The sequence below is a fragment of the Hypanus sabinus genome, chromosome 4, assembly GCF_030144855.1.
Source record: "Hypanus sabinus isolate sHypSab1 chromosome 4, sHypSab1.hap1, whole genome shotgun sequence".
NCBI classification, from domain to species: domain Eukaryota; kingdom Metazoa; phylum Chordata; class Chondrichthyes; order Myliobatiformes; family Dasyatidae; genus Hypanus; species Hypanus sabinus.
Window position 1 is genome coordinate 67796958 of NC_082709.1, and position 27357 is coordinate 67824314.

At 48.9% G+C, this 27357-nt stretch overlaps 1 protein-coding gene across 2 annotated transcripts in view; it reads left to right on the forward strand.

Annotated features, from left to right (window-relative positions):
* LOC132392859 (fibronectin-like) overlaps nt 1-27357 on the forward strand; it is a 96060-nt gene that overhangs the window by 43925 nt on the left and 24778 nt on the right. Inside the window, exons 18-29 of one of the 2 annotated variants that reach the window (XM_059967350.1) lie at nt 416-610; nt 3372-3644; nt 10265-10531; nt 11553-11647; nt 13499-13667; nt 15026-15112; nt 16909-17094; nt 18349-18621; nt 19722-19904; nt 20994-21083; nt 23292-23558; nt 24517-24633. In XM_059967350.1, coding sequence (XP_059823333.1) covers nt 416-610; nt 3372-3644; nt 10265-10531; nt 11553-11647; nt 13499-13667; nt 15026-15112; nt 16909-17094; nt 18349-18621; nt 19722-19904; nt 20994-21083; nt 23292-23558; nt 24517-24633 — 2202 coding nt within the window. The remainder of the gene's footprint in view (nt 1-415; nt 611-3371; nt 3645-10264; nt 10532-11552; nt 11648-13498; nt 13668-15025; nt 15113-16908; nt 17095-18348; nt 18622-19721; nt 19905-20993; nt 21084-23291; nt 23559-24516; nt 24634-27357) is intronic. The other variant, XM_059967351.1, reaches the window with a different exon arrangement.

Sequence of the window (27357 nt, forward strand, 5' to 3'; positions counted from 1 at the left end):
GCGTGACTTCCCAGCTTCCCTTGTGTCCACGGGGAGGAGGAGGTCACCGTTCCAATTCCCCGCATGTCTTGACAGAACTGAGGAATACAGTGATGCCCACAGCTGTTGCGCAGCCCGAAACCCCCGGCTCAAAAGACATTTTGAACTTATTTGCTCTTAAGACGTTTTTAATTAAATGGGAGGTGAAAGGAAGGAATAGGCAGGAGCAGGAGCCAGTTGAAGATGGTGGAAATAATCTTTTAGATGGACAGCATCTACGGAGAAAGAAATACATTTAATGTTTGAGGTCAGAATTAGAAAGGAGTGAAAACAGAAGGTAGCAGAGGGAGTACTGGGAGTTGCTGATAGTTTCACTGAAAGAGGAACCGTATTGCTTATGGTGTGGCTGACGGATTATCTGGGCTTCACTCTGCAGGTTACCGGGTGGTGTACACGCCGTCTGTGGAAGGAGCCAGCACGGAGATCATCCTGCCCAGCACCAGCACCAACCTGACCCTCACCGACCTCTCCCCCGGCGTCCTGTATAACATCAGCATCTACGCTGTGGAAGAGAACCAGGAGAGCGTCCCTCTGGTCATCCAGAAGGCTACACTGGGTGAACCACGCCCAGGTACGATGTTAGTCTGTGTGGGCCGTGGTGGTAAAGGGGTGAGCGTCTGTCGGGTTGGTGAGCACTGACTACTAGCAGGCAGGTGTGCAGAAGAGCCAAAGAAATGGTGGGCAGAGAAGGTCCTACCTGCATGTATTTTAAAAGGAAATAGCAAGGCTGTGTCAGTTGGTACTGTTGCAAAGGGTGACCTTCCATTAGTAAAGACAAGGAATGGCGAAGGACATTGGGTAGTGATGGCATCTGAAGCTATACTGGAGTGCCCAAGCACATATTCAGCATGAAGGGCCACCAACAAGACTCTGTCCTCTTCATACAAGATCCACCAGTTGAGCTGTCAGCTGATTCTCACCTCAGGAGCCAAAGATGGGAAGGAACTAAATTATTGAGAAGCCCCTGAGTCCAGCTGGCATTTTCAAATAGCCACTTAATTAAACCTCCATTCCATCCAGTTCTACTGTTTCACCGATCTGCCAGCTTGTACTCCTTTCCCTCCCCCACCTTATTCTGCCACCTTCCCGCTTCCTTTCCAGTCCAGATGAAGGGTCTCGGGCCGAAACATTGACTGTTCATTCCCTTCCATAGAACACTTCCGTGCTGAGTTCCTCCAGTAGTTTGTGGGTTCAAAGATATCCAGCATTTACAGAATCTCTTGTGTTTATCCATTTCTCATGGTCATACAGCAAAGAAAGAGGCATTTAGGTCCCAAGACTGTGCCAGCCATCGAGTGCCCCATCTGATGATCTTCAGCCCACGTTTGCAGAGCCTACCGCTCACCCACGCACCAGGGCAATTTATAGTGGCTGGTCAACCTACCGAGCTTCATTTCTTGGGGGGGGGGGGGTATGCAGGAAGAAACTCACACAATCACAGGGAGAATGTGCAAACACCACCCAGGGGGTCAGGATTGAGCTCAGGGAGAAGATCTCTTGCATGAAAACGAGGGAAGGGGCGTGGGTAGTGGGCTAAGGGTCAGGGGTCAGTCAGCTTTAGCTTTCCTGGCAGAATCTACAAGGCATTTTGTGCAACTGTTCACTTGAACAATATTTCCAGCTTGTTGTAGTAAACAGGAAAATTGTGGGGTCCCACCAGCGGATGAGATGGACTCTGGGAGGAAAGCCATCGACAGCTTGGACCACGCTGTCAATTCCTGTGAGGTGGAATTGGCCTTCAGGCCGTGCAATGGTGACTGGGAACCGCGTTCCCTGTCGAACGTCTTCTCCAAAAGAGACACTGCCAGCAAGGGCTGTTTCTCGTCTCTTCTCTTCGGTTTACACGTCCTGTCGATCGCAGCCATTGCCAAGACCAGCGCACGATGCTGCTTTCCCAGAAAGTGGCTGGGCAGGAGGTCACTGGCAGGGCAGAGTAATCGGAGAGGGTTATTGGGAATCCATCAGTTGACAGAAAACAGCTGGGTCTGGAGAAATTAGAGGAGAGGTTATCTGGAGGAACAAAGGGCCGTTAGCACCACTCCAATTACCACGGAGGCTGATTACCATGAGAGAATCCAGGTGGTGTCCTGGGTAATGTTACTGACAAGAGCCCACACTTATCAGTTTATTTCATTTGGGATCAGAGAGTGTCTGCTATTCCACAGAACCGAGGGATTAAGGAATGTTTGAAAGATTCCCAGCCAGGCCCCCATCAGACTTTAGAGACGTTATGTCTCGCAGCTGATGAAGTCAAATGATATCTCGGTTTGTTGTCAAGCTTCCAAATGACGTTGAGGTGAAAAGGAGGAATGGGATGTCTGCACAGAAACTCCAACCTGGCGATAAGATCTGCCTGCTTCTGAAGTCCGAGTTGTGTTGTTTGTCTAAAGGCAACTGACAGATCAGCTGTTGGTACTGGTAGGAAGTTCCCTTCAGAATCCCTGGTAGAAGAGGCCTCTTTTCTTTGGGCTTTCTATGGTTATTAGTCTAGAATCTTGCACTTTGCAGATATAACAGTGCAACACACAAAATGCTGGAGGGACTCGGCAGGTCAGGCAGCATCGATAGAGAAGAATAAACGGACAATGACCCTTCATCAGGACTGGAAGTATGGGGAAAGAAGCCAGAATAAGAAGGTGGGGGTGGGGAACGAGTACAAGTTGGGAGGCGATAGCTGAAGCCAAGTGAGGGGGAAGGTGGGTGGGTGGGGGAGGGATCGTGAAGTAAAAAGTTGGGAGGGGATGGGTGGAAGAGGTAAAGGGTTGAAGAAGGGAGCTGACAGGAGAGGACAGTAGACTATGGGAGAAAGCAGAGGAGGAGAAACCAGAGGGAAGTGATGGGAAGGCGAGAAGAGAAAGGGGTAAGAGAGGAGCTAGAATGGGGAATTGAAAAAGAAGGGGAAAGAGGGAGAAATTGCCAGAAATCAATGTTCGTGTCATCAGGTTTGAGCCTATCAGACAGAATTTGAGGTGTTGCTCCTCCGACTGGAGAGTGGCCTCATTGTGACAGGAGAGGAGACCATGGGACATGTCAGATTGGGAATGGGGAGAAGAATTGAAAGGTGCGGTCACCAGGAAATCCTGCCTGTTGTAAACAGACCAAAGATACCCGATGAAGCACCCCCCAACCCCCTTATACACTGTGACTCATTGATATGAAAGAGGCCACATCAGGAGCACCAGTTACAGTAGATGAACCTGACTGACTTATAAGTGTAATTGTGGAGAGGTAAGGGTGTTTCTGCCCGGGTCTCAGGAGTGGGGGTTGGGTGGGGACCGGAAGGATAATGTTGCTCTGTCCATCCCATACTCATGCCTGGCCTTTCTCCCCAGTTGTCGTCCAGCCTCCTACGAGCCTGCAGTTCATCGACGTCACCGACACCAAGATCACCATCACGTGGACCCCGCCGATCGGCAAGATCACGGGCTACCGGGTCACGGTGCAGCCAGTTGGTGAGCAGGGCATGAGGCCCATCAGGCTACCCATTTCCAGGAATCACTACGTCGAGCTCGCCAACCTGTTCCCAGGGACGACCTACCGCTTCTACGTGTATGCGGTGGATGAGGGTACAGAGAGCAGGCCGCTGGTCGGGGAGCAATCCACAAGTAAGTCTGAGAAATGTTCCTGTTTATTGTCTTTCAGCTGTTTGTCCACACGTACAGTATAGGGCCAATGTTCCCCTGGACCGAGGTGTACAACACTGTACATATAACTCACCCACAACACATAAAGTAATGTTGCCATAAATAAACTACAATATATATTCCATAAGACTGACATTCAGCACAAGTACTGAAGTACACAAGGTACATATATAATATTGTAACCCCCTGGGTCGCCTCAGGCTCGCTCAGCTCGTTCTTGTCTAGGGGGAGCAGCCTTCAGCCCCGCCAAACTGGGTAATCAGCTGGTGTGGATGCTGTGTGATGTCCCCGCCTCACCCAAAAACAGACAGTACACCATATGCGATTAAATGAGTACAATTTATAAAGGTTACTATAACTAAGTGATTAATAACGATACAGTATATATGAAGAGAAAATTAAAGAAAAGGCGCCAAACTTATCAAAGTCCAAACCACTTCGTGCACAGCCGTTGGAGCTCAATTTCTGAAGTCTTCTGGCCACCATTCGATCCCCTCCGAACTCCTCGACTCGCAGCTCAGGACCCTCCGAACTCCTCGGACTCTCCAAACAGCTCAGGACCCTCCGAGTGGTCAACCAAGCACATCTAGCTTCATCCCCCCCTCCTCGGAGAATCTCCCAGCCTCGGACCCCCCTTTGGGGTCCGATCCTCGCCCAGCTTAGAGCATTGCGTCCTCTCTCTCGACCCCCTCGCGCCGATCTGCCCAAAAGCCCGTCAACAAAAGCTTACAGACTCAGAAGAAAGAACATTAATCCCCATTTGGTTTACAAAGGAATACCATTCTCGTTATCAGTAAATTAGCATTCCTGCTAGTTAACAAAAAAGAAGAAACCCTCTTTACACTCTCCCTCCACCAAATAAAAGTCATGTCCTCATGACTACTAAATAACTCGCCACCTTTCCTGCCAACACCCCGTAACCCAAGCACAAACAGTGACATCTCCTCCCCACACAGTAACCCTCACGCCCTGTTCCTCAGGCGCTACTTAGGCCAACTATCTGGGAGTTCCCTAACCCTTCTGAGGCCTCCGTACCCCCTCACCTAAACCCTTCAGGCTCGGACACAACTGGGGATACCTTGGGCCCACTACCAACTCCTCTCTCAACCTCTCACTCATGCCCCACACTGCACACAGCTAACCCTCCCCGCTACACCTGACTCAATGGGAGAAGGGCCAAAGGTCTCTTCCTCAATCGAGGGAAAGTCAGCAAAAGGCAGCATGTACCACACATCCAGCACATCATCCATCGAATCTGTATTCTTCCTCATCCCTGTGATCGGTAGCTGCTGTTTGATCTTCTCCAAACGGAAACACGTGGCCTGCACTGCTCCCGCAGTCTCTTCAGCCTCCTGTTCAGTATTCACTGCACTTCTCTCCAACTTTTTCTTCCTCATGACTTCTTCCAGATCAACTTTCAGGTTTTGCACTTCATTTGAACTGTCGATGGTCATCTTCAGGTTCCCTTCAAGCTTCCGCTTCTCTCTGCTGAGATTCGTCTGTAATTTCTTCACCTCCGCAAACTCCCCTCTCCGGGTTCTCAGTTTGCTATTACCCTCAGTCAGACAACTTTCTTCATTCTCTCCAACTTGTAAGTCTTCTGAATGGTTCCAGATCACTTTCTCCAGTCTCTCCGTCTTCATGTCAAACTTGATTCCGTAGAGACAGTCTCTCACGAGCTGCGACCTTCGCCAGCCCTGGCACGTGTCCCGAAAACACTGTAACTCGGTAGTTCTCAGCTGCTCCTGCAACGACCTCACTTCATATTCTCCTGAGGCAAATCCAAATACCAAGAGATCATCCACATACACCAAAACTCCAAACGCCTCCACATCCCCTATGGTCTTCCACCTGCCCTGCAGGAAGGTTGCAAGGGCTCCAGATATGCCCTGTGGCATCTTTTCGGACCCGAAGACGCCTAGGGAATTTATAACGGCCGTCTTCTCCTTGTTGGCCCCACTCATCGGGATCTGGCAACATCCACTCCTCAGATCCAGCGCCTTAAACCACTTCACACCACTCAGACAGTCCATCGCCTCTCTGGCCCTCAGGGCCATATTCTGGTCACTGACAATGCGCCTCTTCAACGCAATATAATCCATACACACGCTGCCTACGTCTTCCACGGCTGTAGGGGCCAGTCGCCGCAACCTCTCTCTCTCCGAGGTGTCTTCAGCAGTCAACTCCGCTCCCTCGTGGTATTTCGCAGCGTCCACTAAGAGGGTCTCACCCTCAGATACTTCCCCCAGGCCGTACCACCACTGGCTCTTGTTTGAATTCGGTATCAGCCCAATGCTGCTACACACGTCCGCACAAGCAGCTCGAAACCCTGGGTGCATCGACAATGCCTCCAAACAGCGCTCACCCGCCTCCTCCGGGCAGGCTCCCAAGCGCATCAACAGGATATTGGTTCTCTCTAGAACAGAAACGCTGCCCGTCTCAACAGGGTCCGGACACATCAGCATTAACGATTCATGAACCTCAGTCTCCTCCACATTTGCCTCTAAGAACTCCATTTTCACTAACCAACAACCGTTGTCTGGATAATTACCGGCACTGGTACCCCGAATCTCCAGTGTCCTCAATGTTGTCAAGGGTAAATGCTTCCAATAACGGTTATGAAACAAACTGTACAGCAACTTAACCGGCGCCCCGGTGCCGAGGATGGCTTTAACTTGACTTCCATCCATCCGTAACAACACCTGTGCGCATGGCCCCTCTAAGCCTTCAGGAATAGGGTCTGTTCCTTTCGGGAGTTCCTTGGTACATTGCTGGGAATGGGCTCCCCCAGAGACCCCAAGCCGTTCCCCCACTGGGCCTCCTCTAAGTTTCCCGACACCTCTCGAATCAACAGAACAACCGATCCCTTTGACAGATCCCCTTGGCACCACAAGCAATTTATCTGCCCCCCTAGGCAAAAAGGGATACCCTAAAAACTTCCCACCAATCTCCTGCCACAGATATAATAAGCCCCACAGCTGCGGCATTTGACTTCCAGTCGAACCACACGCATTTTCCCACACTTTCCCAGAACTGGCAGCGATCACTTCGAGGTAATTGCGCCTGACAGTTCTAACAAAGTCACCAGCCCGCCTACTCAAACTTTCAACCCGTCCCTGTCGCTTTTCCTCAGCCAAGCACTGCCACTCACCCAACAACTGAGGGGTCCGCTCCGCCCACGCCTCCGCCCCTTTAGGGCTGGACGTTATTCCAATAACCGGGCGGAGCCCACCATTGCTGAAACATCCCAACCTGTCACTCTTCACTCTCCAAACAGTACAGTCAGCCCATGGTCCCACCACCATTTCGTCAGCCAACAGCAACCACCCCACCCAACACACACACAGCGATAACCAGCAATCGCACACCCACAAAGGCACACCAGCTCTTCGCCGCAGACCCAATTTAAAGAGGGTGATCACACAGCTTCCACAGAAATCAACCCCGGACGAGCACCCCACAATGTAACCCCCTGGGTCGCCTCAGGCTCGCTCAGCTCGTTCTTGTCTAGGGGGAGCAGCCTTCAGCCCCGCCAAACTGGGTAATCAGCTGGTGTGGATGCTGTGTGATGTCCCCGCCTCACCCAAAAACAGACAGTACACCATATGCGATTAAATGAGTACAATTTATAAAGGTTACTATAACTAAGTGATTAATAACGATACAGTATATATGAAGAGAAAATTAAAGAAAAGGCGCCAAACTTATCAAAGTCCAAACCACTTCGTGCACAGCCGTTGGAGCTCAATTTCTGAAGTCTTCTGGCCACCATTCGATCCCCTCCGAACTCCTCGACTCGCAGCTCAGGACCCTCCGAACTCCTCGGACTCTCCAAACAGCTCAGGACCCTCCGAGTGGTCAACCAAGCACATCTAGCTTCATCCCCCCCTCCTCGGAGAATCTCCCAGCCTCGGACCCCCCTTTGGGGTCCGATCCTCGCCCAGCTTAGAGCATTGCGTCCTCTCTCTCGACCCCCTCGCGCCGATCTGCCCAAAAGCCCGTCAACAAAAGCTTACAGACTCTGAAGAAAGAACATTAATCCCCATTTGGTTTACAAAGGAATACCATTCTCGTTATCAGTAAATTAGCATTCCTGCTAGTTAACAAAAAAGAAGAAACCCTCTTTACAATATGTTAAAAAGTAAACAGTATAACACTACTGGTGCTTCATACACGATGAGACCTGGGTGGTGGCAGAGGGTTCAGTGGTCTCACAGTTTGGGAGAAGCAGCTTTTTCCCATTCTAGTGTTTCTTGTCCTAACGTTACGGTACCTCCTGCCTGATGCTAGGGGTGGGGGCTCAAAATGAATGTGAGGTTGGCCTAGGACACCTGTCACAGTTGGGCCTTGCTGCCATTCGGGTTGGGGGCAGGTAAACTTCTGAGATTCACCGTGTCTGAGATTCTGAGATCTCGGAATGGGAATGGGGAATAGAATTGAAATGGGTGGTCACCAGGAATTCCTGCCTGTTGTGGTCGACAAGGTCCCCCCCCCCACCCATCGACACTGTGACTCATTGATATGGAAGAGGCCACACCAGGAGCACTGGATACAGTAGATATAAACCATATAACAATTACAGCACGGAAACAGGCCATCTCAGCCCTTCTAGCCTTTGCCAAATGCTTACTGTCACCTAGTCCCACTGACCTGCACTCAGCCCATAACCCTCCATTCCTTTCCTGTCCATATACCTATCCAATTTTACTTTAAATGACAATACCGAACCTGCTTCTACCACTTCTACTGAAAACTCGTTCCACACAGCTACCATTCTCAAAGTAAAGAAATTCCCCCTCGTGTTACCCTTAAAATTTTGCCCCCTAACTTTCAACTCATGTCCTTTTGTTTGAATCTCCCCTACTTTCAATGGAAAAAGCCTATCCACATCAACTCTATCTATCCCTCTCATAATTTTAAATACCCCCTCAAGTCCCCCCTCAACCTTCTATGCTCTAAAGGATAAAGACCTAACTTTCAAGTCAAGTCAACTTTTATTGTCATTTCGACCATAACTGCTGGTACAGTGTATTGTAAAAATGAGACAACTTTTTTCAGGACCATGGTGTTACATGACACAGTACAAAAAACTAGACTGAACTAATGTAAAAAAAACCAACACAGAGAGAGCTACACTAGACTACAGACCTACATTGGACTGCCTTGTTCAACCTTTTCCTGTAACTTAGGTGCTGAAACCCAGGTAACATTCTAGTAAATCTTCCCTGTACTCTCTCTATTTTGTTGACATCTTTCCTATAATTCAGTGACCAGAACTGTATACAGTACTCCAAATTCAGCCTTACCAATGCCTTGTACAATTTTAACATTACATCCCAACTCAATACTCTGATACTCATGCCAAAAGCTTTCTTCACCACCCTATCCACATGAGATTCCACCTTCAGGGAACTATGCACCATTATTCCTAGATCACTCTGTTCTACTGCATTCTTCAATGCCCTACCATGTAGTCAGTCGGATGACCTGGACTGACTCATAACTGTAACTGTGGAGCCATGAAGGTACTTCTGCCGGGGTCTCAGGAATGGGAGTAGGCTGGAGATTCATGAATGGTCAACGTTTCACCTTTCCTCCCTTCCAGACCAAGACTGCTTGTTCTGAGTGATGCGGTTCTCGATTGGACTGTTGTCTTGCACCCATGATCACTGAGGCTCTGTGGTTACAGTCACTGTGTTGTCCTGGGAGTACATTTGCAGATGATACTAAAGTAGGAGGTGTTAGAGACAGTGAGCATGATTATCAAGAAATACAAGGGGATTTTGATCAGCTGGGTAAGTAGGCCAAAGAATAGCAAATGGCACTCAATCTGGATAGGTGTAAGGTGTTGCATCGTGGGAAGACAAATCAGGGCAGGACTTACAAACTTAACCATAGTCCCTGAGGTGTGTTGTACAACAAACGGTCCCATGAGTACAAGTACATGGTTTCTTGAAAGCACCTTCAGGCACACTATCCTTCATATATCAGAGCATTGAGTATTGAAGTCATTTTGTTGTGTCCCAGTTCTGCAAGATGTTGATGAGGAATATTGTGTTCAGTTTTGGTCACCCTGCTTTAGGAAAGATGAAAAGAGCGCAGAGGAGATTTGGGACTAGAGGGAGTTATAGGGAGGTGTTGAGCAGGCTTAAACTTAATTTATCGGAGTGTAGAATGAAAGGTGAGTTGATAGAAGTGTATAAAATCACGAGAGCGTTATAGGATGAATGCAGTCTTTTTCCCAGCATCATTGGGTAATCAAGAACGAGAGGGCAAGGGTTTAAGGTGAGAAGGGAGAGATTTAATTGAAATCTGAGAGGCAGCGTCTCACTCAGAGGGTGTTCTGTATGTGGACTGAGCTGCCAGAGAAAGTGATTGGCACAGCTACGTGAACACAGCTGAAAGGTGCATGGATTGAGAAGGTTTCGGTGATGTGGGCCAAACCAGGACTGATGTAGATGGGAATTTGGGTCAGCACAGCACGGAACATTTGGGCCAATGGATCTGTTTCTGTGCTGGATTATCCTGTTTTCCTGATGTGTTCATCATTCCCCCCACCCCCCACCCCCCCGCCCTTTCAGAACTTGACGCTCCAACCAACCTGGAATTCAGAAACATCACAGAAATCTCAGCACTGGTGACCTGGACCCCGCCCAGAGGCAGAATTACCGACTACACCCTGGCTTGGCGCCCGACGACCAGCAACCAACCCAAAACCCTGAAGCTGCAGCCAACTGCCACACGCCGACAGCTGATCAAGCTGCAGCCTGGGACCGAGTACATTGTGTTTCTCACAGCACACCGAGATGATCTGCAGAGCGCCAGGGTTCACAATATTCTAACGACTTGTAAGTTCTTCCTCTGCCCCTTGTGTCCAGTTCTCGGCGTTCATCTCCTTCCGTCCCCACACTTGCCTAATCCACCATCACAAACTGTGCCGCAGAGGAGGTCCTCGCGTTCCTCCCGTAGCGGAATGTGAACCTCCCGCAGCCACAGTTGCAGAGGCCTAACATGGACCCGGGTGTGGTGGGGTGAAGGGAGCTTGTAATCATCGTACCGCCCGATACACCCTGCACCTCATATCCTTGCACCAGTGCACAGTCGTCCCAGGACAGCTGCCGCAGGCCAGTCTTGCAGCAGGGCAACTCTGCAAAGCTGAAGTAACAACGGGGCTCCGCACTCACAAGTGGTACCCGGTGGCCTCGCTGCACGTTCCGGCTCTTTGAATAGGCGGTTGCTGCAGGTGGAACCCCAGTCCTTGCAGTGGACACGGAGGGTGGTGTGACTGCAAGTTCAGTGCAAATCCCAGCCCCTTCGGTTCCTAGCTTTTCCTGATAGCAGATTCAGTAGCCTACCTACGCTCAGCACCAGTAGGTTTAGAGTCGCCTTAGCAATTTGAGAATTTGAGAAGTTTAATGCCTGAAGTCACATTCCTGACAATACTTCCTGGGCTGAGGAGAGTAAGTTTCATTGTCTGCTTCACCATTTACACCCACTGTTCCTCCCCTTGACATTTCAGACTGGGCAATGTCACCATTTTCTTCCATTGTGCAGGCATCTAATCTAGGGTGAGTCTTTCAAAGTATGGGTGATGGAGGAGAGGCTGTTAATCTTATGACATCTCCCTTTAACCCAATTGCAAGCACAGGTCCCTTTCTGATTCCAGCTACTCCAGACAGTTACTGAGGCAGGAAAGAAAATTGAACACCGACCAACCATTTAAATATCTCCCAAGTTCACGCTGACCCAACTTGAAAACAAAGCACCGATAATGGGAGCCGAGTCAATCCATCCTTCACCCGCCCAAAAAAATCTCAGAGGAACTTGCATCAGCTGTGTGTTTAATTCGGCCATTTTGTATGTTTGCAGCAGAGGCAGTGGGGTCAATACCCAGCTACACCACTGAAGTGACAGACACGACTATTACAGTCCGTTGGACACCCACTCACAGTGTATCATTCAAGGTAAACAACAGCAAAGTCTTGAATTTCAGAGCAAGTGTTCGGCCATGGTAGAATGGGGCTGGGTATGTGGAAATGAGAACGTTTTCCTGTATTTGGGGAAGCAAGGGACAAAATGCGGTGGGATGAGGGTACTGTGTCAGAGGCCCGTGTCCATTTCCTGCTACTGTCTATAAGCAGATTGCATGTGCTCCCAGTGACTGTAGAACGGATTCACGTGCTCTGGTTCCCTCCCAGCTGTCGAAGATGTACAGGTTAGTAGGTTAATTGGTAACACGAGTGTAATCGAGTGGCACAGGTTTGTTGGGCTGGAAGGCTCCAGTGTTAATGGATGCATGAATGAATAAGTGTAGGAGGTTTTGGAACAATTGAATCGGGAGGATCGGCTGAGTGGTGTAAGAGGTCGTGTTGCTGCCTCTCAATTCCAGCTCCAGCAGTCCGTGTGAAGCCAGTACCTTCTCTCTCTCTGAGCCCATTCATCTTCTCTGACTGCCCTATTCTCTTGTCACATCCCGATGGATGTGCAGGTTGGTTGGGCGAATAGCCACTGTAAGCTGCCCCAATGTGTACAGGTGAGTGGTGGACTGTGGAGCGAGTTAATGGGACTGTGTGGAGAGCGGGATTGCTCAATGAACTGGCATGGACCCAGCGATCTGTAGTGATCTCTGCCATCAGGGAGGTTCAAGCGTCAATCCTGTGACCAGCACCAAGCCTGCTCCGTCATTCTTGTGCAGAACCAATGATTTGCTCTTCCAACAGAGGTGTCATCTTGGGGCATTGAGCCAAGAACGTCAGTGCTTTAAAGTGCAGTGTAAAAGATCCCAAGGCAGTAGGTGTTAGCACTCAGAAGTATTCCCTGTCACTTTGTTTGCAAAGTGTCGAGGGGCTCCATATTCTACATTACATTATAGTTCAGGTGCACCTCCTGGGGGAGGGGGATGTTTAATGGGGCAGTTGTCCGCTATGAAGGAATTAAAATATAGAAGAAAGAAGAGTTAATCGTTTGGCCAATAGAGGATTCCTCTTCCCCCACCCCCCCCCCCACACAGGGGATTCCTCTCCCCCCCCCCCCCCCACCCCCCACCATGTCAGTATTATATAAATTGGGGAAGTGGTCTGAATGAGTATTTGGTACAAAGGAAACAGAATTTATGATTTGCGTTTTGGGCCTGGGGTCAACAAAATACAACTACATTCATATTTGTTTTGAGACAATAAAGTGCGAGATTTGCATTAAAGAGTTGTGCAGTGAGTTGCCTAACCTAGGTCAGTCGGTGTTGTGTTTCTGCAGTGCCAAGTATTCCCTGTCACCATGCTGTTGCTTGCAGATGGACTCCTGCATTCCAGTGCACCTCCTGAGGTTGTGAGCCTTAACTGGAACTCTCTGACTTCAGTTCTGCAATGTGATACCAGGATATGTAGACTTTGAGAAAGTTGGGACAGAATAGGAGCTTTGATGTAAGGTGCTTGCTGAATGGTTTGAGGGGTTGGAGGTATTTTATTTACAGAGCTAGGAATTGTGGTCTGGAACACAGAGCATGAAAGGGTAATGGAAACAGGTTTAATGATGATGTTCATAAGTGAAGTTCTTGAATAGCAGAGCTTTGAGGAGGGCTAAATGGACAACCAGCATAAATACTGGGCCATTGCACAGTTCTTGAGGTGCTGGAGAAGCTCAGCAAGGCAGGCAGCATCTATGGAAGGGAATAAACAAGTTGAAGTTTAGGGCTGAGACACATCATTAGGACCGTTGAAGTGTCATGAAGTCAGCATGTTGCTCAGGATTTCCTGCATTTGCAGAATCTCTTGTGTTTCTGTACAATTCTGACTTGTTTCCCCATTTTATTCTTAAAGGTCAGAGTTTGGCCGTCCCAAGGAGGAGAATCTCCTCGTGAATTAACCACGGACTCTGGATCTATCATGTTCACCAGCTTGACCCCCGGCACAGAGTACACCATTTCCATTACGGTGTTGGTGAATGACGAGGAACAGGACACCCCCCTCGTCAAAAGTGTTGTTACTGGTGAGTCTCAGTGACACGATCACCCCCAGACAGTGGTGGGTAATCTGCCGAGGAACACTCGACTTACTGCTCTCTTCCCCCGTTCTGTAGGCAGCAACGGCCATACTTTCCTTGTGGAGCTATACACCTTAATAGATCTCCAACTTCCTTCTCTGTATCTGATAGGCAAGATCTCTCCTATGACATTACTTCTTGCGTAGTCCCTTAGCTCTTCCACTTATCACCTCCCAGCTTCTCACCTCATCCCCCACCCACCCACCCACTTTCCCCTCACCCAGTCTCCCTGTCACCTGACAGCTCTCTCTTATTCTGGCCTCTTTGCCCTTCCTTTGCCCTTCCAATGAGGGGTCACTGTCTGAGATGTCAACTATTCATTCCTCTCCCTAGGTGCTGAGGTTTTCCAGCATTTTGTGTGTGTCACTTTGGATTTCCGGCATCTGCTGAACATTTTGTGTCTCTGACTTGTTATCTGTTGTGATACAACATCTGCTTATGGTAGAGGCAAACTAAAGGACAGTACCTTAAATTCATTGGACTGAATTAAACGCACTGATCTTGCCTTCGTCATGAACTCTGCCAATAGCAGTAGTGCGTCATGTAGAAAGATTCTCAGCAGAGCGAGGCTATTCCATGCAGTGACGTTCCCGTGTAGTGATTTATTGCCCAGATGTCAAGCCGCATCCACCCACCTCCCTCCTCATCTCCATAAGACACAGGAACACAGTCAGGCCATTTGGCCCATCGAGTCTGCTCCGCTATCCCATCATGGCTGATTGATTCGCCCTCTCCACCCCATTCTCCTTCCTTCTCTCTGTAACCTTTGACTTTACTAATCAAGAACCTACTGACCTCCGCTTTAAAAATACCCAATGACTTGGCTTCCAGAGCCTTCCGTGACAATAAGTTCCACAGATTCGCCACGCTCTGACTAAAGAAATCCCTCCTCACCTCTGTTGTAAAGAGACATCCTTCTATTCTGAGGTTGTGCCCTCTGGTCCTAGACGTCCCCACCATTGGAAACATCCTCTCTACATCCACTCTGTCTAGGCCCTTCAATATTCAACAGGTTTCAATGAGATTTCTCTCCTCCCTTCATTCTTCTGGACTCTACAGAAAAATACAAGTACAGGCCCAGAGCCATCAAATGCTCTTCATACATTAACCCTTTCATTCCCAGAATCATTCTCATGAACTTCGTTCGCCACCTCGTGCCAGCGGCAAGCCCGGTTCTTTGCAGGACATTGGGAATGCATCCTTGTGCTTATTTGAAAATGACGTCATGTGCTGAAATCAAGCGTATCTCAATCAGTTTCGTGTCTGCACTGAATGAACGTTGCTTTCTTTCTGTGCTCCTGTAGAAATTGCCCCACCCACCAATCTGCAAGTCCATTCGAATCCAGCCACCGGGCAGATGACACTGACTTGGCAAGCAGGATCGACACCAGGTAAAGGCTGACAAAGGATTTGGCTGTTTTGCTTTTGGCAGGTGTCAGCAGAGGATTAAACCTCGCAGGAGTAACCTCTGTTGTAACAGTAATGTTTTGCATCTAGGAGCCATTGTCCGTACCATAGTGTGCAGCACCACAGCGAAGGAGTCAGGACCATCCCAGTCTTCCTCCTTGCCGCGGTTGTATTCTCAAATATGACCTCAATAAGAGCTTTGCTGTCTGCCTCAGTACCACTTTCTAGCACAAACCCCACTCTTATGTAGAGGCCCAACAATCCCGCACTGCTCAATGACAGCTACGTGACTGATTAACCTATTAACTGTTCATGTGGGAGGAAATCCGCATGGTCACGGGGGAACGCACAAACTTCTCAGAGACGGTGGTGGGAGTTGAGCTGGTGACACTGGCACTGTATAGACTTGTGCTAACAGCTACATTACTGTGCACACAAAAAAAAATCTTGTCACCCTATGACAACATTACCATCCCCTCTGTCAAGGGTACAAGCTGGTGCCCGGGCAGTAGAAACATTCTGGCCTCTTTCCTTCTGTGTCCTACATTGAATAGTGCCAGTCTGTCCCCTGTTCACAGCCTTTTTTTTGTTGAGCGTCATGCTTTGAAGCTGGTGAGGTTTGAGAGCACTTAACACTTCATTCTCCCCACTCGCCCCAGTCAGCGAGTCCCTCCATCACAGGGCAACGTAGTAGCATAGCAGTAAGCGCCAGTGACCCTGGTTCAATTCCCGGTGCTGTCTGTAGGGAGTTTGTAGGTTCTCCCCATGACTGCGTGGGTTTCCTCCGGCTGCCCCGGATCCCCCCACATTCCAAATACTTGCAGGTCAGTAGGGGAATTGGTCACATGGACTCATTGGGCCTAAAGTGCTGTTATCTTGCTGCATCTTTTTTTATAAAAAACATTTTCCCCTCCTTCCTTTTCATCTTCCACTACCCAGTGTAAGCCTGAAGCTTCTCCCACTCCAACCACGATCGGGCACTTGGGTGTCTGACCCCACACTCCTGAGCCTCTAGCTGCCTTGAGCAGTTTACCAACCCACGCCAAGAGAAAGCAGTATCTACTACATTCTCCTTCCTGTGCAATGTCGTGGCCGCCATTGCCTTCCCTGGGCCACTACCTTCCACAGTTTCGGAGTTCTCTGGAGGTTTTAATTCTCCGTGAAGAGGGTGAATTACCAGTAAAGTGACCTGTTGCAAAGCTCCAGCTCCTTAACAAGCATCCTTTAGAAAGCAAGCTTGCCTTCCTGACTCACCCAGCACCATCACATACTACACGTCACGCAGTTATTTGTCTTGCTTGCATTAAATTGGTTGCCTTGCACCCTCCATCACAACAGTACCTTAACGAGTAGTTAACTGACCAAAATGCACGTCGGGCTACTTGAGGTTCCACAGAAATGAGGACATCCTTCACTTCAGCAATACCACCCTCAGACCTTGTCGTGCCCCCCCCCCCCCCCACCCCGCAGACTTGACGGCCTGTTGGTAAGTGAGGCACTGACTCATTCCTGTCTCAGACTCTAGCCTCTCGTCCCACAGGGCTTGCTGTTGGCCCGTCAGGAGCCAAATCTTAGAAGGTCCCAGACTCTGCAGGGACCTGCCTCCCTCTCCAATTTGTTAACAATTCAGAAGCTCACTTAGATCTGAGGCAAAAAACAGCTGGGTCACAGGCACATGATCCGACAGCTCTGACTTGTTTCTGAAGCATTTTACCTATGGCAAAAAAAAAGGCTTTCCTGACTGAAACTTTCCTTGTACATTTGTGCACGTCTGACGCAGGTATCACTGGCTATCGGGTATCCTGTGCTCCAACAGAAGGCGAACACGGCAATCTGGTGGAAGAGGTCGTCAAACACACATATTGGAACATAGAGAACTTGAGTCCTGGCATCGAATACCTCATCAGTATTTATACGCTCAAGGATGATAAGGAAAGTGTTCCGGTATCCACAGTGATAACCCAAGGTAATTGAGCCAATAGTTGGGCCCAGTCTTTCATCTCAAGCGTAGGTGTGAGGACTGAGACTGATACACAAAATCCCACCCAGAGAGTCCCTACCTTAGCTTCTGAACCTGCACGCTTGCTTCCTCCCAATCCCATAGCTGAAGCGCTCCATTTTCATGCTTGAAGTGCAGGCACCAAAGCCACAAAATGGCTTCCATTAAGAGCTTGGGCTTTGTTTTTATTTGCTTCAGATTTTTTTTAAGCTCTTGTTTTCCTTGAGCTGTGCCTTTTGACTAACTTGATCATCAGTAATTGAAAGCTTTCCATTACTAGTTGTAAAGGTGATATGAGGAAGATTCTAAAATTCCTTCCATGTTTCAAACACGGGATCATCCAGTGTCCCACTGCCTGGAGGCTGCTGGGAGCTCAGCTGGAAAAGGCAAGCATGTAATATTCAAGGATGATGATGAGATGTATGGCTGATATCTGCTGGAGTGCTGTATTTAACATCCACAATTGAGTGGGACAACTTCCCGCTCCTCTGACTGGTCTTGAAGGGGAGGACAGGTCGGTAAGAGAATTTGCAGTTGCTGGCAATCCAGAGCAACGTTCACAAAATGGCGGAGGAACTTAGCAGGTCAGACAGCATCTGTGGGGGGTGCCGAGTTTCCATAGATGCTGCCTGACCTGCTGATGGCTTCCAGCATTTTGTGTGTGTTGCTCTTGGCCTGGGTGATGCCATTCAGCCATTCATGGGAAAGGTGGGATCTGTGCATCTGTCGTTAGGCAGATCTTTGCAGTTGGTGGAGCTGGGTAGGGAAGAAATCCCCGTTGTTATGGAAATATCTCGAAGGACTCAGGAAATATGGACATCGTGTAGGTAGAAGGGATTAGCTTAGGTTGGGTGTTTAATTATTGGTTCAATCAGTTCGACATGACATCATGAGCCAGACCTGTACTGTTCTATGTTCAAATTATTCCCTAGCCCCTATAGTGTCAAACCACTTGTGTGGTTGACATTTAGTATAACTCAGATGCTGGAATCCAAAAAGCAAATAGAGGAGATGGGAGCGCTCAGTAAGTTGTGGGGAGAGAGAGAGGGAGTTGGGGTTATGTGTAACGATTGCTTGTATCCCATTGGATGTAGCAATGAGAAGATCCTGTTGCATATCACCTTTCGAACGCTTGCTATCTTCATCCTTTACTGCGCTATGTGGCATTTAATCTTTTGTTTTGCACCTTTAATGCTTCCTTGTCGCTATTCAACCGACCAGAAATCCCCCAACTCACTGACCTCACCTTCGTTGACGTAAGTGACTCGACCATCGGCTTGAGGTGGACGCCACTTAACCTTTCGGCCATTACTGGCTACCGCATCACTGTCCTGGCGGCGGGGGAGTCCGTTCCCATTTTTGAAGACTTTGTGAGCGCATCGACGGGATACTATACTGTGCAAGGCCTGGAACCCGGAATAGATTACGACATCAGTGTTATCACCCTGATAGAGGGTGGCCAGAGTATTGCAACCACTCGGAAACAGCAAACCGGTGAATTTTTCAGCTCGTCTTTCTCCTCCCCCTCGTTCTAACATGGAAATCGATGGCCAGTCTGTGCTCCCTGAGTGTGCGAGGCGCCGGATGTCTTTCCCTGCCACCTACCCTCCTCCCACCCCTCCCGACCTTCCTTTCCCCCTCCTCCCAAGGTGTGCATGAAATCAGTTTGGGCCAGGGGTGCACGCATGCAAGGGTGGCATAGGTTGTGGGGGGTGGGGAGGTAATCAACGAGGGGTTGTACCCTTAATGTAGAGTGAAAACAGATGGGAGGGACCCTTTTCTTCACACAAAGGCCAGTGGAAATCTGTACCTCCGGAAACGGGGCAACTGAGGATTCTGGCATCACAGTGCGGTGGGTTCGTTAGACGGCCTAGATGAGCCTTGACCAAATGCAACAGTAATCGAGGGCCTAGCCCTTTGGTTTTGTGGGTTTGTGTAAAAACCCTCCGGGTTGAGCCGCCTGAGGTGATTCTACAGGTTTCATCCTCGCAACATTGTGAGTCCCGGTTCCCGAGTGAGCACAGAGGGAGCTCTCCGACAGGAGGATGAACCAGTGCAGAGCTCTTTCCTGGTGGTCTGGTCGAAATTCATCACCCGGTTCACTGCTGACAGTCGGCTCGTTACTGTGCATGGGATCTTCCTATCCTGAAGATCCTAACCCAGTGATTGTGGTCTCGGGGCAAGCGCCTCGCTGAGTAAGGGGCATTCTTGGGCCGTTAGTCCATCTCTCGAAGAGGCTGAGGTGGCAGACTCCTGCTATTTGAGACTGCTTGGGTGGGGGGGTGGGGTTAGTGACAGTAGGAGTAGATTCTGTAAAGCACAATGGCCAAGAGTTCAAATGCAGTTTCCTATTCCTTTCTGTGAAGATAAGGCTCTGTGGGTGGGGAGGGTTATTTGAAACATCCCCTACCCCTACCCCTCCCCTGAGCTAGGCACCCAGTGCTACTGTAACTGCGAGCGAGCGAGCCCAGTGTTGAGACGTGTGTGCATGCAAACCCAACGGTCCCAGCCTGTGTGTGTTGGCATGTGTCCTTGCTGCCCGCTCACACCGAGAACTGTCACTGACCAGGACGTGTCTCTCTCTTCCCTCCTAGCGGTACCACCTCCCACTGACCTGCGCTTCACCCACGTGCAGGCGGACTCCATGAGGATCATCTGGTCTCCGCCAGACTCCGTCGACCTCAGCAACTTCATTGTGCGCTACAGGCCGGTCAGGGATCAGGACGCCTTCACTAACCTCACCATCGCCCCAACTGACAACATGGTTGACCTGACAGGTACGGGAACAAGCTGTGTGTGTGGTCAGTGCACAACACGTGGCCATTTGTATGACGTGTGTTGGTGAAGGTTTCTGTGAGTTGTGCATGTAACAATATGGTTGTACATGCGTGGCTGCGGGTGCATGGTTCATATATGGAATCACATGTGCAAGTACACGTGTACTTGTGTGTAGGACATGTATGGGTAGCTACATGCATGTTTATTGCACACAGGATACTTTCAATGTTAGCCCATTTAATTCGTCAGTGGATAGAGAAAATGGTATTTCACTAGAACGCAGGCCAGTTTAGATTCTGGGTCTCACGTGGTCTTGCTTCCTCACACCGGTTAGAAGCTCTGAGTAGCTTGTAAAACGGGATTGTCAGACTCTCGTTGTGACAGAGCCACAAGAGGAAAGGCTCGGCCCATCGATCTCTCTCCTTCCTTAGGCCTTGTCGCAGGATCTTTTGACCAAAGCCCACTGTCGTGAGTTTCCTCCTCAGTCACCTCATTGGTACTTCAGGCCTTGTCACTGAATCGCTCACTAAAGCCCCCTGTGGTGAGGTTCCTCAAGCTAGTCACATTGGCTCTGGGCTTCCTCACCATCCCCATCCACCCGCCTTGTCCACCAGCTTATCTTCCTTTCTCACTACAACTGCCTGATGGAGCAGCTTGTTCAGAGGAGTACAGTGTCAGATCCTCCTGTACCCAAGGCCCTGTTCCCACCATGGTAGCAGTCCCTCATCCTTTGCGGCAGAGCTAGGTTGTAAGGACGTGGAATAATCAAGCTCGGCTTAAACCAGCCCAGGGGTGGTTCTTCACTTGAAGGTGGTCTCTGCTGACTGAATTTGCATAACTCACTAATGTTTCAGACACTCCAGAGGAAGGTTGTGATTAAGGTCCTGTATCCCGGCACAGGCAGGTGCCTTGGGAGAGGAGGAGGTAGATCTTCTGTTACCCCCTGCAGTGATCTCCAGAGAAATGTTGTTTGTGGTGATTTTTGGGGGTGGCAGGTGAGGTTGGGAGGTGTTGTGGTTTCCAATTTTTCTTCCAGGTTCCAGCATAATTAGTTTGATCTAATCTGATTGATTGTGACTGTTCCTCAGGTCTCCTGCCTGATACTGCCTACCTAGTGAAGGTCTACTCCGTGATTGACAGTAGGGAGAGTGCCCCGCTGACTGATAACCAGAGAACAGGTAAATTCTGCGCACGAGTTGGGCGGATCGTGGGCGCGGTTGGGGGCCACCTTAGACTCGGCTTGTCAGAAATTGGGGTTTCTGCCATGCCTCCCATCTACGTTGCCGGGCCATTCCATGCAACCAGGCACTGTGAGGTGTTAACTCTTCCCGCTTGGAGTTCCCAACGCCTCCCACTTTGACTGGGTCCCTTTAAGGGAAGATAGTGAGGTGAGCCTCTCAAATCAGATGGCAAGTGCCAGTGTGAATGGTGGCCTCTGAGCTCCTCACACAGAGCTGTCGCTCTGTGAGGCCTGGTGTCACTTGCGTCTTCTACCAAACACACACAGCATGGTGGCACTCGTCTGGCAGCTTAAACTCTTGCCCGACAGCTGAGCGTCCACTGCTGCCTCTGAAAGAAGTGATTTTGACACTGGCAGTCTCAGTTAGGCCGAGCGTGCAGCCTCCCATCTGGCAACACAAGTTCCACACCTTGGAGCTGGAATACAGGCCTAGACATTTACCTGAGTGGAGATTGACAGTTCAAAATCAGAATCAGCGTTATTATTGCTGTGCAAACACGAGGAAATCTGCAGATGCTGGAAATTCAAACAAAACACACAAAATGCTGGTGGAACACAGCAGGCCAGGCAGCATCTATAAGGAGAAGCACTGTCGATGTTTCAGGCTGAGACCCTTCGTCAGGACTAACTGAAAGGAGAGATACTAAGAGATTTGACAGTAGGAGGGAGAGGGCGAAATGATAGGAGAAGACTGGAGGGGGTGGGATGAAGCTGACAGCTGGAAAGTGATTGGCAAAAGTGATAGCTGGAAAAGGGAAAGGGTCATGGGACAGGAGGCCTCGGGAGAAAGAAAGCGGGAGAGCACCAGAGGGGACGGGCAGAGTGATGGGCAGAGAGAGGAAAAAAAACAAACAACTAAATATATCAGGGATGGAGTAAGAAGGGGATGAAGGGCATTAACGGAAGTTAGAGAAGTCAATGTTCATGCCATCAGGTTGGAGGCTACCCATCCGGTATACAAGGTGTTGTTCCTCCAACCTGAGTGTGGATTTATCTTGACAGTAGAGGAGGCCATGGATAGACATATCAGAATGGGAATGGGACGTGGAATTAAAATGTGTGGCCACTAGGAGCAACAGCCATCCGCCCATCACCTTGCCTGTTCTCCATCTCCCTCTGGTGCTCCTACCCCCGACCTTTCTTTCACCCGAGGCCTCCCTTCCCATGATCCTTTCCCTCCTCCAGCTAACACTTTCACCAATCACCTTTCCAGCTCTTAGCTTCATCCCCTCCAGTCTCCTATCATTTTGCATTTCCTCCTCCCCCCACTACTTTCAAATCTCTTAGTATCTCTCCTTTCGGTTAGTCCTGACGAAGGGTCTCGGCCCGAAACGTCGACAGTGCTTCTCCCTATAGATGCTGCCTGGCCTGCTGGCTCCACCAGCATTTTGTGTGTGATGTTATTGCTGACAGAGGTCATGAAATCTGTTGTTCACTAACAGTAGTGCCAGACATCCCACTCTGCAAAAACTCATTTCAGGGAGGTAGCACCAATTCTTGAGCAGCCTTCCCTGTGCTTAGCTTCCCTAATATGTTGTGGCCCCTAAAAGAAATAAAAGCATAAGGTGTATCCTTGTTATATTGTCTTATGCAGAAAATGTGACATTGAACTATGTACTTGTATTACGTTATATTAGCATGGAGTCATTTTTTAATTCTATTATAACTTTAAGCAAGTCTGCAGGGAGTTTGGCCTCATCACGTAGGACATCAAAAGAGTAGCTCCTTAGCAGCTAACCAGCTAGTTTCAATAACATTAGCTATGCTAATGAACGAATGACCCCTGTTCACCTCACCTCAACATATCATTTAACTCACCATGGGCAATAGAAAAGTCACTGTTGCAAACAGTGCAGCGAGCAGCAATTGTTTTCTGGGATATTGTATATAATTTGCGGGTGTCGGGGAGCCGCTATCAATATGCAGGAGACTCCCGGAACTTCCGGGAGAGGTGGAATGTCTGCAGTTCAGTGCCATGCATGAAATACTTATTATTAATAAACAGCAGTGTTCACGGGTTCATGCCCCCTCTCCACCACTCTCCACTCCCCCTCACTCTCTCTCTCGTGAGATGGGAAATGGTACTGGATAAAACGTTCTGTGTTTTCTAGCTTGTATTAACCTGTCTTTTACCTCTGTGCCACAGGTTTGGACTCTCCAACTGGTATTGACTTCTCTGACATTGGCACCAGCTCCTTCACCGTGCACTGGATGCCGCCCGTGGCCCGTGTCACTGGCTTCCGGGTGCATGTCCAGCCTGAGAAGGGGGGCAGGCCCAGGATTGAGAGGTTGCCGGCTTCCTTCACCTCCCATTTGCTGACCAACCTGATCTCTGGCACTGAATACATCATCAGCATCTATGCCATGAGCGGCCTGAAGGACAGCTTGCCTTTGGTTGGGCATCAGTCCACCAGTAAGTGTAGCAGGTTGGGGTTTCGGTTCAGGCAGCCTACTGGAGTCGAGGTTGTCTGCAGCCTTGGTGGTTGTTGGTGGGTCTCCATATCTGAAGGTGGGCTCTCATTGTGGAGGTAGGCTAGGGGGTCTGGAGTGGGGCAGAGGTTTCTGGAGGTGATAGAGAGGAGAGGGAGTTGGGAATTTGAGCTAGAACCGGATGCTCTCTTGGGCTGATACTAGAAGGCAAACCAAATCCTACCATTTGTGTAGGATTCTTGGACCCCCTTGGTCTGACGCCTCTCCAGGGCAATTAATTTGCTAGCACTTGGCTGGAAAATGAGGCATCTTGTTTGAGGTGGTTATGTGAATGCTACATGTGGTCAATAATTGCTTGTCCTCTCTTGACCGCTGGCCACTGGGAGGGGCAATTGGTGAAGGCACTGTGTCAGTGGGCATCAGTCCAAGCAGTTGCCCTCTTTATTGACGTTGAGTCGATGAGGAGCATGGCGGTGAAGTGAATGGAAATGAGACCAGCTTGGTGCTGAAGTAATACGGTACTTTCGGAGTGCACCATTCAAAAGGAACGTTAAATAACTCGCATCCGGTCTCCTGTTTGGGTAAGTGAGACCTTGCTGTGCTCTGATTCTGACCTTGAAGCAAGAGCTTCATTGAACCTGGGTTTCCTGGCAGTGCCCTGAGCTGGTGCAATAACAATGCAAAGCTTCCTCCTTGTGCCTGAGTTGCACAACTCATTTTAGTCACTCTCTCCAGAACCTTGAGAGGGAGAGGTAGGCAGATAATGTATTGAAAAGGTTTCACTACACCCATGCTCAGTATTGTGAGTGCAAAGCCCCAGGCTGCTTTCACCTCCAAGAATTCTCCTGAGCAGTCAGGTTAAGGGTGTAACATTCCTGTGCTGATTAACTCCACTGAATTGTTTCCTTTCTGCCCTCCCAAATCGACTCCTGCCGCTGCAGTCTCTGATGCGCCAACCAACTTGGAATTCTCCCAGGCCACGCCTAAAAGCCTGACCATCAGCTGGACCCCACCGCCTGTGACCGTCAGATTCTACCGGATTACCTTCAGAGAGACTGGTAGGTCCTGGCTTCATCCTTCACCTAGCTGGGGGATAAACTTTATTTCAGCTTGCCATCATTGAAGCCCTGGTACTGTCATTGCTGCCTGTGTTGAACTAGAGACGCGTTCTCACCTCAGCCCTGCACCCAGATAGGTCCCTCAGCAAAGCCCCTGCACCCTGACTACCTCCCCCTCCAATAGGGAACAAGAAATGGCAGGTGACAGACATGTATGTAGGGGATCACTTCGGTTCATAATTCCATTTGCTTCAAGATAAGAGGGATAAGTCTAGTCTCTGGTTGATATTCCAAATTGGAGAAAGGGCAATCTTGATGATATCAGAAAGGATGTGGCAAGTGTGGATTGGGACAGGATGTTTTCTGACAAAGGTGTGCTTGGTAAGTGGGAGGAGGCTTTAAAAATGAAATTTTGAGAGTAAGAGTTTGTATGTTCATGTCAGAACAAAAGGCAAAGCTAGCAGGTTCGGGGAACCTTAGTTTTTGACTGATATTGAGGGATTAAGGAGAAAGCAGAGGGTAAATCCCAGGTATAGGCAGCAAGGAACAAATGTGGCACTTGAGTGCAGGAAGTGCAAGAGAAGGCTAAGAGGAAAATCAGGAGGGTTAAAGAAGGCATGAAGTTGCTCTAGCAAACCAAGTAAAGCAGAAGCAAAAGGGCTTCTAGAGAGAGATGTATAGTAAAAACAAAAGGATACAAGGGACAGAATTGATCCTCTTGAAGATCAGTGTGGTCATCTATGCCTGGAGCTGAAAGAGATGGGGAGACCTGGAATGTACTTTTGGCATCTATATTTACTCAGGAGGTGGACACAGAGTATAGAAGTGAAGCAAAATAGCAGTGAGAAAATGGACCGTAAGAGGAGGAGGTGTTTACTGTCTTGAGGCAAATTAAGGTGGATAAATCCTCAGGACCTGTAGGAGACCTTGTTCATTCAGACCTTGTAGGAGATGTGCAGAAATTACAGGGATATTTAAATGTCCTTAACCACACGTGAGGGGCTGGAGAATTGGAGGATAGCTAACGTTGTTCTGCTGTCTAAGAAGGGCTCAAAGAATAAGCCAGGAAATTATTGGCCAGTGAGCCTGACATTGGTAGTGGGAAATTTATTGGAAGGCATTTTAAGAGACTGGATATATACAGAAAGTACTTGGATAGATTGGGACTGATTAGGAATAGTCAACATGGTTTTGTACGTGGTAGATCATGCCTAACCAATCTTATAATGTTTCTCAAGGAGGTTACCAGGAAACTTGATGACAGAAAGGCAGTGAACTTTTTACAATATCCCACATGGGAGGTTGGGCAAGAAGTTTCAGTCATTTGGCATTCAGGATGAAGTAATAAATTGGATTTGACATTGGCTCTGGGAGAGAAGCTAGAGATTGGTAGTCGAGGGTTGCCTCTGTCTGGAGGATTGTGACTAGTGGAGTGTCACAGGGACCAGCACTCAGTTCATTGTTGTTTTTTTTAATCTATATCAATGATCTGGATGATTATGTGTAAATAAATTTGCAGATGACACCAAGTTTGGGGGATTGTGGATAGCGAGGAAGGCTATCATGGCTTGCAGTGGGATCTGGACCAGCTGGAAAAATGGCAGATGGAATTTAGTGCTGACAAGTGTAAGGGTTCCACTTTGGGAGAACAAGCCAGGGTAGGATTTACACAGTGGAAGGTCGGGCACTGAGGAGCAGAACAGAGGGATCTGGGAATACAGATTCCTAATTCCTTTATAATGTCGTCTCAGGTAGATAAGGTTGCAAAGAGAGCTTTTGGCATATTGGCCTTCATGTTGTTCACAGAAAGGGAGTAGAGATAGCCCAGGAAATTATAGACCAATGAGTCTTACTTCAATGGTTGGTAAATTGATGGAGAAGATCCCGAGAGCAGGATTTATGAACATTTGGAGAGGCATAACGTGATTAGGAGTAGTCAGCACGGCTTTGTCAAAGGCAGGTCATGCCTTACGAGCCTGATTGAATTTTTTGAGGATCTGACTAAACACATTGATGAAGGTAGAGTAGTAGATGTAATGTATATAAATTTCAGCAAGGTAACCCCATGCAAGGCAGGGACCCCAACTCTTTGTGATTTTCATAGGTGAACTGGATGAGGAAGTGGAGGGATGGGTTAGTAACTTTGCTGATGACACAAAGGTTGGAGCTGTTGTGGATAGTGTGGAGGTCAGAGGTTATAGCAGGACATCGATAAAATGCAAAACTGGTCTGAGAAGTGGCAGATAGAGTTCAACCCAGATAAGTATGAAGTGGTTCATTTTGGTAGATCAAGTATGATGGCAGAATATAGTATTAATGGTAAGACTCTTGGCAGTGTGGAGGATCAGAGGGATCTTGGGGGTCTGAGTCCATAGGACGCTCAAAGCTGTTGCGCAAATTGACTGTGTGGTCAAGAATGACATATAGTGTACTGGCCTTCAACAACCGTCAGATTGAGTTCAAGAGCAGAGATGTAATTTTCTAGCTATATAGGACCCTAGTCAGACCCCTCTTGGAGTACTGTGCTCAGTTCTGGTTGCCTCACTACAGGAAGGATGTGAAAGCCATAGAAAAGGTGCAGAGGAGATTTACAAGGATGTTGCCTGGATTGGCGAGCATGCCTTATGAGAATAGGTTGAGTGAACTCAGCCTTTTCTCCTTGGAGTGATGAAGGATGGGAGGTAACCTGATAGAGGTGTACAAGATGATCAGAGGCATTGATCG